The sequence below is a fragment of the Pocillopora verrucosa genome, chromosome 12 (assembly GCF_036669915.1).
Source record: "Pocillopora verrucosa isolate sample1 chromosome 12, ASM3666991v2, whole genome shotgun sequence".
Taxonomy (NCBI): Eukaryota; Metazoa; Cnidaria; class Anthozoa; order Scleractinia; family Pocilloporidae; genus Pocillopora; species Pocillopora verrucosa.
The window spans coordinates 9940780-9955129 of NC_089323.1; the positions used below are offsets into that span (position 1 = coordinate 9940780).

The 14350-nt window shown below is 35.8% G+C and overlaps 1 protein-coding gene across 2 annotated transcripts in view; it reads left to right on the plus strand.

The window, feature by feature from the left end:
* The window catches only part of LOC131786424 (sperm flagellar protein 2), a 51239-nt gene that overhangs the window by 15344 nt on the left and 21545 nt on the right, over positions 1-14350 (plus strand). For both annotated transcript variants that reach the window (XM_059103483.2, XM_066159053.1), the window contains 12 exons: positions 7165-7244; positions 7610-7700; positions 8364-8432; positions 9997-10059; positions 10532-10615; positions 11418-11452; positions 11660-11729; positions 12242-12367; positions 12655-12716; positions 13376-13448; positions 13561-13656; positions 13986-14102. In XM_059103483.2, the coding sequence (XP_058959466.2) occupies positions 7165-7244; positions 7610-7700; positions 8364-8432; positions 9997-10059; positions 10532-10615; positions 11418-11452; positions 11660-11729; positions 12242-12367; positions 12655-12716; positions 13376-13448; positions 13561-13656; positions 13986-14102 (966 nt within the window). The remainder of the gene's footprint in view (positions 1-7164; positions 7245-7609; positions 7701-8363; positions 8433-9996; positions 10060-10531; positions 10616-11417; positions 11453-11659; positions 11730-12241; positions 12368-12654; positions 12717-13375; positions 13449-13560; positions 13657-13985; positions 14103-14350) is intronic.

The window sequence follows — 14350 nt, forward strand, 5'->3', positions numbered from 1 at the left end:
GATTGCAAGCTGAACTCCTTCTTTCATATTCACCAATTTCAATCCACTTCCATGAAGCTCACTGTCTCTCATACTCTTGATGTCAGGATTAAATATCTTCTCACTGTTTCTAGCAAGAGTGACATATGGCTCTTTAAAATAAGAAGAAGTTCCTTCATTTACCTCCTTGGAACATGATGCTCTCATTGATTGCTTGTATGTTTGGTGAAATGTTTTGGATATTCATAATGTTGAATCCCACCAAACTCAAAAGCTAATTTTAGTGTATCACAAAAACCATCTAATTCAAGCAAAAAACCAGTCTGACCATTCATAAGTCATGATGGCCTGACATTAGGAAATTTTTCATTGAAAATATTCTCAAAGTCATGATAATTTTGAATTGTGAGATGGTTAGAAATGAATTATTTCATAAGAATATAATGTAGGCCTCTGGCTGGGCCCCGAAGGAGTAAAACTTCTGAATCCTTATTTCCAAAGCACTGTAATAGAAAACTTGAAGCAAAAGACAAATCTGAAGAATATAACAGTTCAATGAATGCTATCCATGCTGAATTCAGAATTTTGGTCATAGAGGAAGCAAATGAAAATTTCAAAGGGTGACATCTTTAGACATACATCTTACAGAATACAGACCATTATACAGCAGCTCTTACGGTGAACTCCTAGAATTCATTAAAAGTAAGAAAGCAGTTGTAAATATTAAAAATGCAGATAATCATTGTTTCAAGTGGTTGATAACAAGAGTGCTTACAGTTGAAAAAGACCTTCAAAGGATCACAAAGATTCTCAAAGCATAATCTGAGAAGCTTGACTGGAGTGGCATCAACTTCCCTAGGAAGCTGCACGATGAAAGAAGAAAAAATTGCAGTAAACGTGCTTGGTAATGAACAAGCTTCTTTGAGGCCTGGCTGAAGGCTTGATTTTTATCCAATGAGGATAAGGAAGTAAGCCTTTGGCTGGGCCTCAATGGGGCAAGCCTTTGGCAAGGCTGCAGAGTGGCAGAATAAAAAGAAGCATGTCACCAACCTTCTGATAGCAGATGATGAAAAGAAACACTACTGCCTGATAAACAACATGAGCAGACTATCGTGTCAAACCTCAAAGCACAACAATATTGTCTCAGGTGTCTGAATCACTTCTCAAGCAAAGAAAAGCATGCACTCCATAAAGAGTATTTCTCAAGGAAGGAGGCAGACAGGATTGAGATGCCAGATGAGGGTAGTGTAATCAAATTAAAGAATCATAACCGCTTAGTAGGAGTAAACTTTGTGGTTTATGTTGAGTTTGATTCTTCTACTAAGTCAATGAGTAATTGTGAGCTAAGCAGTGATAAGAACTTCACTAATCAGTATCAAAAGCAGAAACCAGGTGGGATCAGCTATCACATTGTTTTCTTTGATAGTAAGCTTTATTCACAAGCGCCAGTTATCTATAGGGTAAAGAGCAAGGATGAAGATGTTGGTCAGATCTTTGTTGAAATGCTTGAGGAGAAAATCAAGAAGATTTATAAGGAATTCGACTTTGCCAAGAAGATGAACTTCACAGATGAAGAAAGGTGTGAGTTCAATGATGCATCACACAGCTGGATCTGCACTTAATGAAGGCAAACTGAGAGACCACTGCCATTTCACAGGGAAGTGTCGCAGAGCAGCTTACTACAAATGCAACCTACAATTCAAGAAGCTGAAGCTCATTCCTGTCATTATTAACAAATTGACTGGTTATGACTCTCATCTATTCATTAAGAATCTGAGCAACCCTTTGGGCAGGCTGTAAAAGCAAGGGAAACATCAAATGCATTCCCAAGAACAAAGAAAAGTACATCAGCTTTGGTAAAGAAGTCGTTGCTGGCCCGTACATCAACAAAGAAGATAAAGAAGCTGAAGTCAAGATTGAGCTTTGCTTTATCAACAGCTTCAGGTGCATGCCTTCATTCCTTGAAAAATTAGTAATTTTAGTCAAGGTAATCCAAGACAAACCAAGAAGGTCTTAAAAGCCTTCAGCCAGGGCTTGCAGGGGTAAGCCTTTAGCCAGGGTCTGTAGGGGTAAGCAGTCAGCCATGCCGTTGCACGGCAGGACAAAAGCCCTGGAGGGTCAGACAGCATAGCTGCAATTGAGTTGATATCAAGAAAGGGGGTTTATCCATATAACTACATGGATAGTATCAAAAACTTTGAGGAACTACCACCTAAAGATAAGCTCTAAGCTGAATGACTGTGATATCTCTGAAGACTATGAGCATGCACAGAAGGCCTGGAAAGAGTTAAAAATGAAGATGATGGGTGATTACCATGACCTTTATCTTAAGACAGACCTACTCCTGCTTGCAGATGTGTTTGAAGAGTTCAGAAATGTCTGTCATAAGAATTATGGGCTCGACCCTGCCTGGTATTACATGGCTCCTGGAATGGCTTGGGATGCTAGATTAAAGGTGACAAATGTTGAGCTTGAGCTATTGAGTGACCCTGACATGCTGCTGCTGATTGAAATAGGAATTTGTGGAGGAATCTCCATGATCTCAAATTATTTTGCACAGGCAAACAACAAATATATGGGTGAAGCTTGTGAGGAAACAAAACCAACAAAATACATCCCTTACCTTGAGTTTTTCAAGTTGATGAACAATGTGGTCTTTGGAAAAACTATGGAAAACATCAGGAATGGTGTGGGTGTGAGATTAGTCAACAATGCAAGAAAGCATTGAAACTTACAGCAAAACCAAACTTCAAGCATTGGATGATATTCAATGAAAACCTTGTTGCCATCCACATGAAGTGAACTAAGCTGGTGTTTGGTTAGTCAGTATATTGCAGAATGAGCATCCTCGATAACAGCAAGACTCTGATTTATGACTTCCACTATAACTACACCTAGAAGAAGTATAGAGATTGTGCAAAGCTTCTCTTTACAGATGCTGACAGTTTGATGTATGACATTGAAACTGAAGATTTCTACAGGGACATAAGTGGAGATGTTGGAGATAAGTTTGACATAAGTGATTACCCTGAAGATCATATGACAGGGATCCCAACTGGAAAAAAAAAGAAGGTCATGGGAATGATGAAGGATGAAGGTGGTGGAAAGATCATTGAAGAGCTTGTTGGATTGAGAACAAAACTCTACAGTTACAAGAGAGACCACTGCTGCACTAGTTCTCTTCTACACACCATCTGCCAAGGATAGGAAGATCATTTTCAAGGATTAGGCAATTAATAGCGATGCTAAAAAGTGGTAAGTATTCACATCTCATATCCTCACTTCACCATCCTTATTGCATTGATCTTGAACTTTCATGAAAATATTTCTTAAATAAAATGGAGATGTCTGACAATGAAAAAGATACTGTTAATGATGTTCTGAACATTCTCAAGGTTGAACTCTCCAATGATTCAGAACATCAAGAGCAACTTGCCGTTCTTGTTGCAAGTGGTAAAGCAAAGAAAATGATTGGTGTATCTCTCACCTAGGATCAAGTCAAGAAGCTTACTCAACAAGATGTTGAGAAATACTTCAAGAGATATGAAGCTTCTTTGTCTTCAAAGACTTGTGATGCAATGATTGATACATTTCTCTCTCTCATGTTAAACATCAGCTCATTTTTTCCTTGTTGATGAAGGAAAACTTCTAAAGGACTTGACTGATAACTTCATGCTAAAGAGAGAACTTAGAATGATTGCCAGTGGATTGAGTCTGAAGTATGAAAGGCAGTCACAAGTGCTTTCCCACTGTCAAAAATGTTGAAGTACCTTTGGTCAATAATAAGGAAATAGATTGTACTTTTGAAGAAACTGATCAAGTTCTTATTAAAGTACTTAAATAAGAACTTGTGTAAGTACTTTATACTTTATAATTTTATACTTTATACTTTGTAAATACTTTCTGCCAGGCCTCGTAGTGGCTTAACAGGTGACTTAAACTGACAAAAATAAGAGGAGACCAAATAAAGACCCGGGGCGTGTCAAAGTTGGCAAAAAATGCTGAACATAACCGAAGAGTGAGAGAGAAAATGAGGAAGAGAGGAGGTTTAAAGCAATCCAAAGATCCAAAGGATCCAGATGCCAGAGGGGCAGGATTATAACCAGAACCAGATCCAGAAACATCATCATTCTCACTCACTCAAATTCTTTCAGTGGCAAGTGTCATTCTCTCACTGGCTGGACTGTGCTATAAAAAGAAAAGAGTTGATGGCTCTCGTTAATGAACCACAGCCAGAGGCTCAAGCACAGCAAAGTAAAACATAGCAAAACACACAAAGTCAAATTCCTGTGAGAGTAAAGTCGATGGATTGATTTTTTTCTGATTACCAAATAAAATGTCTGATAATAAGCTTATGAAGACATTGACCAATTCAGCCACTTTGACTGGATTTGCTACTGGAATCAGATGAGTTGCAAAGAGAAGAACTAATGACCTCTGATCCAAGTTAAAATCTCATGAACAATGTTAGGGTCACCATCATAATCACTGCATCAATCGCGGCAAAATGGTATCTTGAAGAACAAAAGATTTTGCCATCTTAAAAATGTTCAGCCAATTTGAATGAATGCAATTAAGTTAGCAGCAGTCTACACAATCATTGAGACTGCCTTAATATTCTATATCAACAAGGCAGAGGCAGAACTTTGTCCAAAGTTTCATGATGAATACTTGTTGTCAATTTTCAAAAAATAATGTTGAAGATAAATAAAATGGCAAGCATAGCAATAATGATTGGAGGAGTGCTCATCAATGCAACTGCATTTGTTTGTGGAAGCTATCTTGCAAAGTATTTGAGTGGAGACTAGAACAGTGTTTAAGAAAAGAAGAGACACGATCTTGCTGTGGAGAAGTACCAAGCAGCTTATGAAAAGTATCAATAAAATTAAACAAGCTCCTTGATTGGATTGCAACTAATGACAGAGTCAAAGAGCAGGCAAAACAGAGTTTGGTGGACACAGATTATGCTTTGATGCTGTACAACAAGGGGTATAATCAAGAGCTTGATCTGAGAGAACCACAACTTTCTGACTTCTACCAGCCGAGTGTTCAACAAAAGCAAGGTGAAATAATCTATGCTGAGGAATGGCATTGATTGGTTACGAGTCATTTCTTGTGAACTATGATAAAATGGAAAGAAAACTTTTAAGAGTTAAGGCTTCTGGAAGGGATTTCCAGCTGTGAGAAGCTGGCTAAAGAAGCCAGAGTGTCTGAGGAGGTTGCAAAGCTTTGGCTGATGAAGCAAGCCATCTGGCAGATTTATTCGCCAGCCCTGAAGCATATCCTGAGACAAACTTTTGATGTCAAATCTCCAAATGCAACTTGCCAAGCTGAATTTCTTTTCCTCCCTCATGACAAAGTGACTGCAAGGTTGTGGAAATTCTACAGGTATGCATTGACTGTTGTTGATGTTGCAAGCAGATTCAAGGCTGCTGAACCTGTCACCTCAAAAGAATTTTCTGAGGTCTCGAAGGCTTTTCAGACAATCTGTGAGCGTGGACCACTGAGATGGCCCAAAGTTCTTCAGGTTGATCTTGGGCATGAATTCATGGGTGATGTCAAGAGAGCTGACAAAGCATGATGTGAAGATAAGAAGAGGGAATATGACCTTTCACAGAGATCAGGGAATTGTTGGGCAATTTAATTGAACTTTGGGTGAATGTCTCTTCACTTTCCAATACATTAAAGTTGAATAGTGAATAACCAGGTTGACTAGAAAGAAACCTGTTGATGCAATCAGAGACAAGTTGGTTGATGCAAAGAGTTCAACAACTTATTCAAGGCCAGTTAGCCTAAGGAAAAAGAAACTTGACTCTTCAAAGAATGTGAGATATCTCTATGCTGCTGGTGAGCTGAAAGGTGGTCAAAGAAGAGCAACAGATCCAATCTGGTCTCTGAGGGCGAGTCTGTTTTTTACTACACGAAGGATTGACCAAAGAGTTGTTTTGTCAGAGAAGAGCTACAGTGTGTTCCTCTTGGAAATGAGTGACCTCCTAAAGGAATTCATTCATTTGAAAAAAAAAGAATTAGTTTCTCCACAGACCCAAGCAATCCTGTTGAATCAATTCAAGAAACTGATAAAGATATGAACAGTGAAAAGATCATCAATCTTGCCAATCCAAATGACCACTGAAATAAAATTTCACTCACACCAAAAATGTCAACTTCAAAAAATAATTGAAGAAACTTTTTCTTTTTTGATGAAAATAGGCATTTTGACCTTCATTTGATCAATGATCTTAAAATCTTAAATGTCTTCAGTGTTATCAAGATATGTAAGAGAAGTTTAAATGGAACATCAATACATACAAGAAACTGCTTGATCAGGACCGGATGTACCAATCACTGTTGTTGGAGAAAACACAAAATTATTCAATTTACAAAAAAACCTGATTTTAAATTTGTTTCTATTGATGTTAAACCTTCAGCAGGATTTAAGAGAAAAGCAAACCCAACAGAAGGAGGAAAGTGGAAAATTGTCAGCTGTCACTGGAATATGGATAGTAATGGAGATGCTGTAATAAATTCTCCTTCTAGTGTAATGGGAGAAGGCTTCTCAACTTTAGTGCAAGAAGAATTAGTTATAATAATTATTATAATAATATATAATAATTATGTATGTGGGAAATTTTCAAAACAAGATGAAGATAATTTTCATGAAGGTTTAAACTCTGACTGTCATGCTTTGCTCATTTACAAAGACATTCTTATGACGGAAGAACAAATCAAGGCACACCACAACTTCTTCATAAGAAGATACAATATTGATGCAGATCCTGTTGAATGAAACCATGAAGCATGCTTTTTCTTTCCTGCTTTAATATTTTGCATCTTAGTGTGTAAAAGCTTGAGTTGCAAAAATGAATAAATGGAAGATCAAAACAAAAATTGATTTGTCAATTAAAAATCTGTGTTTAAAGGTGACACTTCAGGACTTGCTTTCATGTTTGACTGCATGATATTTGCTCTTAGATATAGATTCTCTGATCAGCCCTCCAACCCTTCCTTTAACCTGCATTGTATTTGTTTACCTTCTTCTGGTTTAGGAGTAATAATTCATTTAAGTGAGCCGTCACCTTGAACTGAAAAAGGTGTAATTCAAATACTCCTTTGAATTGAGTGCTTGTGTTGAATGCTGAAATTCAAATTAAATAAAAAGCACAATTGTATGGTTACAATTTTCAGGAGGTAAAGGAAAGCATTGATGCATTTGAAGCAAGTATGAGGGCTGTTATTCCACCAGCTAGTCCAATAGGATTTGAGGGGTAGGTCAATACTGTGTTAAGCTATAGTCTCAATTTATCTGTCAGTTTTAAGTGAGATATCTAGGTGTGTCTTTTGCCCACTTTTTCAAACTTTTGAAGGACAAGAAGAAGCCAACCTCTAACTTCTTTTATATGGTAGTGCTAATGTACATGATGTGTGGAAAAATAGATGACTGACATTAAATAAGCTTGAACCATTATAAATGGCTTGTTCAGTCATTCAATTTTAATAATATTAAATGAGATGGCCTAGAAGACATCCACATGTATCAAGATAGCCCCTGAAAATGAATCAAAATGTTATAGTTTTTATAAACATTCTGTTCATTGAAAGTTTGTTAACTTGTGAGCTGTTTTGTATCCAGAGAATCTAACCGAGAGATTGACACTGAAATTGACACCTTCCTTGGTACCCAATCTCCCAAGAAGCCTGTGGATCCGCTGTCATACATTAAAGTAAGTAAATAACACTTAAGGCAGACGGGTAAAGTTACTGATTATAAGGGTAGCCAAGATTATGATTGAATATTTAACCTCAGTTAGGTTTAAGAGGGCAATGAAACCTGTATTAAGCTACAGACTTCCAAAGTAATATTGCCAACGTCCATTATAAGACAACAGATTTACAAATTGAACTAAACTGTTAACCCCTGAATAGATGAAGAACAGGGTGAGTGATTATATAAATTAACAAACTTTCAAATCCAGCTGTTTCCATTAAGAGACCCACAATTATGTTGTCCAATAAATGTTTTTAAAGAAAAAAATTGTAGACTTTATCTTTAATTTGAAGCTTAATGTTTTTAGGGACTATTTTGTGTGACCAAAGCACTTAGTGTTGGTGTATTCCTTTTGCTGAATGTACATTTATTTTACTGTAAATATGGATGGAAAGATTTGTTACCTGCAGGCTCAGCTAGTGTCCACTCAATAGAGTGTGTTTGTATAAAGTGGGGTCTTCTTCTTCCCAAATTGATTTATGAGTTTAACATTTTCTACCTACCCTATTGTCTATTTGTCAACTTTTAACAAAATAAATTCAGGTTAAAGGAATAATAATTGATAAATTGTTGCTTGTGGCCATCTCATAGATTGCATTTCTATTTCTTTTCTACTCAGCCCAGATCGAATGATGATTACATCAATAAAATCAGGACAAGACTGGAGGAAAACTCAGTTGCTAGAAAGGTATTGCATTTCTAAAGCCATATAATGTTGTAGGTGAAAAGATGTTATTATCATTATTATAGTAGCTATATGGTATATTATAAGTAACTGGACATGGTTTGACGTTACTCTGGTTTACAGATTTAATGAATGTAACTAGAGAAGTTACAACTCAGACCCAGTGTTTCGACACTCCTGTCTAGTGCCTTCATCAGGGGTGATCTAAATGCTGCAACAAGAGGTCCTTTTATACAATCACTAATTAGCTGCCTTTTTTCTGATGAGGTGTAAATAGGCGTCAGGAAGTAAGCCTGAGTAAAGTTTTGCCTACAGACTTTTTATGGCATAGGGTGGTGAGAATCAAAAGCAAGGTATTTGTTGGTGTGGGTAGGTTTATGATAGACACTTTTCTCTAAATTCCCCTGAACCCCTCAGGACATATATATTTAAATCAAGAAACGGCAAATGTCTATCATTTTCATGCTCAAGGGTGAATTTGATAAACAGCTTTACTGTTTACATTTCCGCATACTGCATAAAAACATCTTCGACATGTTATCTAAGTCTGTAGCCAAAACTTTACTTAGGAGGGCTGTCTACCATGTTCTCTTAATTCAAGGGTGAGGAGAGGAAATATGACTCTGATGTCTTAAAGGCAAATGGCTATACAAAACCTTTTCTCTGTAACTGCCAAAAACCAGTAACAATTAGTAGCACTCCTGATGAAAGGGAACCAGTGACTGGTTTTGCCATTATTCCTTTTATTCAGGGTGTTACAGAACCCATCAAGAGAATTTTGAATAGCCATGACGTTAAAGTAGCTCAAAAACCTTTTCAGACTTTGGGGCATATTTTTGCCAAACCTAAAGATCCTGTCACAAAAGAACAATGAACTGACGCCATTTATTCTATTCCTTGTAATGACTGACAATGAATACATTGGACAGACCAAACATCAGTTTTGTACACATTTGAAAGAGCATCAAAAAGCAGTTTTCTTTTGCAAAAAAGAAATTTAGCTTTATCGGAGCACACATGCCTAACTAACCACACAATTGGGTGGGATAAATCTAAAATTATCACTACTAATCGGCGTTACCACCAGTGCCTTTGTTTGGAAGCTTTAACTCTGCCCACGCTCCTTTAAATTGTGATGATGGCAGTTTACTTCCTGATGCCTATTTACAATTTGTCAGAAAAAAGGCAGCTAATTAGTGATTGTATAAAAGGACCTCTTGTTGCAGCGTTTAGATCACCCCTGATGAAGGTACTAGACAGGAGTGTTGAAACATTGGGTCTATGAATTGTAACTTCTTCGGTTACATTTGTTAAATGTGTAAACTAGAGTAGCATCAAACCATGTCTGATTGTCCACTTGGTTGCCATGTGAACTTTAATATATTTTATAAGTAACTGTCCAAAAGAGCCAGAAGAAATTTGCCTGAAGCTCAGGAAAACCTTTTCATGCTGTTACCAGTTGATTAGCTGTTTCCTTGTTGTTGTTTTTTTAACTTGCATGTTGAGTGACAAGAAGTCACAATAACTACAGGGTTCCAGAAAATAACCAGCATATCCTCTTTTCTAGGAAAGGGAGAAGAGAAGAAGGAGAGTCTTGATTGAACAGATGAAGGCACATGAGGCTCAAGAAGTAAGATTAAAGAGGAAGCTAATAAATATCTTCTAAATGCTTTAAATTGATGTCATTGTTACTTTAACTTAATTGTTTGATGTTTAGAGAATGTGGTCCAGTTACAGTGTAGCTAAACATCTCTGGCAAAATCTGATTGAAGTATTCAAAAGTATATGTAATTGATGAATTGTTTCATATAATTCTTGCTTTGAAATCAGAAAATACTTCTCAGTGCCCCTTTTTCAGGAAGCATTTATATAACACTTAATACTTAAATAACTTTTTGTTTTGGAAAGATTCATTGCTGAACAAACACCAAACACTTATTTCATTGATACATTATAATAATTATATCTAGAGAAATTTAGGATTTTATCTCTATCACATGGAAATGTGGATTAGATAATAACCAAAAAATTGTAGAATGATTTGCCTGAATCATTGGTTCCTTACAAGTAGTTCATCAGTGAGTCTTATGCCAATTTTTCAGGACGCACATCGTGAAGAGATGCTTGTGAACAGACTCATGAGACAATCGCAGCAGGAGAGAAGGATTGCTGTCCAACTTATGCAGGTTGAGTCTTATGCATTGGTGTTACTTTAACTATTAGGCCTACATTTCTCAATTGTTGGTATCAGTCTTTATCAATACTTAGTAACAGTGACTTATTCAAACCAAAAACAACTTGTGTATGAGTGTCATAAGTGTACATTTTTTGGCAAATTTGATTTGATGGTTTTGTAAATTCATTTTCAATGTACCCTACAATGTAAGCTCCATTAGACTGTGAAGGGTTGGTCATAATGGCATTAAAGTTTAAAATCTGTGTTAAAAACTGCTGACATAACATTAACAGGATTTCTGGTAAATGCAATTGGCAGGTGATGGACTTATTAAAAATGCAATCTAGTTCCTGTGATTGTCATAACATGAAACTTGGATTTTGTTGGAACTAATTAAATCTTGGGTAACATTCTTTCTCCCCTAACTGTAACACAAAATGGACTGTTTTGAAATAACAGCATGTATTGGATAATAGAAATCATTATATGTTGCTGGGCTATGAAATACTCTTTCACAACGAGCAATTTTTATACAAAAAGTCCTGTCTAACTTTCCTTCTGATAAGGAGAACCTATGGATTCTTTGGATCAGGTATAACTGATTGGACTTCTTTTCTTCAATTGGTGTATTTTGTTGTTTTCCAAAATGCTGCATTATAACGGTTTAGATTTCAACTTATAGTAATGCTTTACTGGCTACAACAACTTCTCAATATTTTGCTGTAAAATATGAGATTTGCAAGATTAAAAAACTTTTGTGTGAATGCCATCAAATCAAACTTTAATAACTTAATTGCTTCAACTACCCACAGATTCGCCATGAAAAAGAAGTCATTCGTCAAAACAGGTATGTTGGGTAAACGTGGAATAAGTTGTAACCTGCCTTTGAATAATGCTCTTGGTGGTAAACATTTATCCTTTGGTTAATATTCTTGGTGATAGTAGGTAATGATTGGTCCAAATTATTGTTGAGTTGACATTGAATCCAGCTATTTTAAAATTTGCACCCGCAATGATCAAAGATATTTGATGAAAGTATTTTTTTCTAAAAAAGGATATTTAGAGAGAAACAGTATGCAGAGAGAAGACTGAAAGACTTTGATGATGCATTAACAAGAGAAGCGGTAAGAGCTTATGTACATAATAGTCTCATGTTTATAACTAACATCAATGTCAGATTAAACATATTTAACTTTAGGAGCTGGTTATTTACAAATAATTTAGCCATTGTTTAACAACACTACATACCAATTGAAAGTATCTCCACTTTAGCCAAACCTTTCATCTGAATATTTATTTTTGTGAACAGTATTAAGAGAACCAAAAGCTAACAATGGAAATACCTTTTTTTTAAATTAAAATAAATCCTCTTATACACAATACCTGAGGCCCACTGCTTGCATGAAATGGTGGTTTGGTTTACACCCCACGTAAATAACCACTCCTTAAGTTTTGGAAAATTTTATGGCAAGCTGTCACAAAATGTGCCTGTTGAGTATTGTGATATACATGCAGTATCTTCCCTTATGCTGCTCTGATTGTACTTATGTTGAAGTTATATTCCCAGGTAATGCAGAAAAGTTGAGATCATAAACTCTGTGATTTTAAAGTAACATCACAGTAAACTTTTCAACAGGAATTATGTCGTCAGGCCAGAATAGAATATGCAGAGGAGACAAGGAAAGCTCAGGAATTGAATGATAAAGTAAAAGCAGAAATTGCAGAGGCAAAGTATCAAAAGCACTATAATATTTGCAGGGAGGTAAGTCCCCTTCATAGTGCTTCACCAGTTCGGTAATTTAGTATACCCAGAATGTTTGTTTTCTTGTTTTATCACCATTCAAATTTATGTAAGTTAATTGGCCAGTGACACTGACATTCAATACAAGAAATGGAGAGACTGAAAGAAAAACATTTCTTTTGTTGATGAAGAGGAGACTTAATTGTTTTGTTTAAATTAGTTACTTATCTGGTACCTCTGTAAGTTGATATTTTATTTAATCCTCTGATTTCTTCTTTCCTTGTTTTTTGGCTGTTTTTCTCTCATAGGTTTTGTCACAGATTGTGGACTTCTCTTGTAAAATAGGAGAATATAGAGAACTCACTGAAAAGTAAGTTTGAATGCATTGTATGCTCTTGAAAGGAAAGCATAGAAATTTTCTTTTTGCCAATTAATAAGCCTTCAAAGTCTTAATAAATTTGTACAGTTTTAAAGTGTTTTTAAAATTTAGATTAATTGGTTACTGTTGTTGGCATGAAACAGGGAAATAGTATTTAGGGGGTTGAAAATGTGCAAGGTGTGGTACATGTTTATATAATGTTGATTTGATTTGTTCTCATGTTGATGAAACGTAATCGGAGAAGAATTTTTATTCATGTCATATTGCTGTAATATGACAATAAATTTTACTACAAAAGATAGTGACCTCCTTTGGAGATCTTGCTATACATTTGCTGTAAGGTGCAGAAATGCAAGGATAAGATATGTACAAAATTGGAGTGTCTAAGTGTTTTAGAAATTACAGTAATATTTTCATTCTCTCAACAAAAATTACCAGACAGTGGACAAACCATTATTTGTGCTTAGAGTGAATTGTGATTGACTGTGATTGGTTTATTATTGAATGTGTGCACTTAGCACAACAATCTCTGTTTCATTTGACACAAAGTTTATGATTGTTTTAATATACCATAATCTGCTGTTCATTTTTATTTCCATCATTATGCACAATTAGAATGATGTAATTAAATTGTGCATCTTCCGACACAGACTCATTCCACCCAAGATGTTCAGAGAATGGAAAGCACTGTTCTTTGAAGGACTTCCCATTTATGAGGATCAGGTTAAGCCATTTTTTTCACTATAGATGTGTTGTATTTTACTTAAACTGCACTACAGGACAGCGTATTTGAAACACCTAATATAAATATGGCATTCTTTGTTCTTTTTTTCAGCCAACAGAAGAGTCCAGTACTGAACTTTCCAAACAGAAAGAAATTGAGAAAGAAAAAGAGGATTTGATGGATGAGGGAGATTTTTTAGAGTACAAGGTGAGTAGCAACCAAAGCTAATATGCAATTTCAAATTTGGTTGGAATGAAGTCCACCTTGAATTATAGACTAGTTTCAAAGGACAAAGAAACCTAAAAGTTCTGTTTTTTCTTGTTGTTTGAGTGTTGATCTCTGCACAGACTTGTATCAAATGCTTTCATCTTGTCAACCATGTTAACTTTTAAATAGCCTCTTTTTTGTATTTTAAGATTAAGTTTAGATTGAAATGATTTTACACTGGTTTCAATTTTTTCTGCACTTATAACCAAAGTCCAAAGTGTGTGGACAACTGTCTTATGCATCAAGTTATTTTTTCTGTTTTCACATAGAATTTAATTGGTGAATGGACTCCTGTTGAAGAATCAGAAATCCAGGGTCCTGCAAAGGATAATGCAGTCCTAGGTCATATCATTCACAGGCTCTTTAACATTGTCTCTCCACCAGAGGTAGAGTGATTATGTATTGTTATCTCAAGTTCTTGAACTTGAGGTTAACCTCATAGCTATGTCTACAACTGTTATGGATATTAAACTGTAGGGGAAATATCTAGAAATTTCTAGAGTGCTTAGTCATGCTGACTTACATACCATGGAACTTTCTGGAACACCTGATTAGGTCATGTAGTCATGAAGTAACACTACCAAAGTAGTTGTGTTTTAAGCTTCCAGAATGTTCTAGAATACTTTGTAAATGC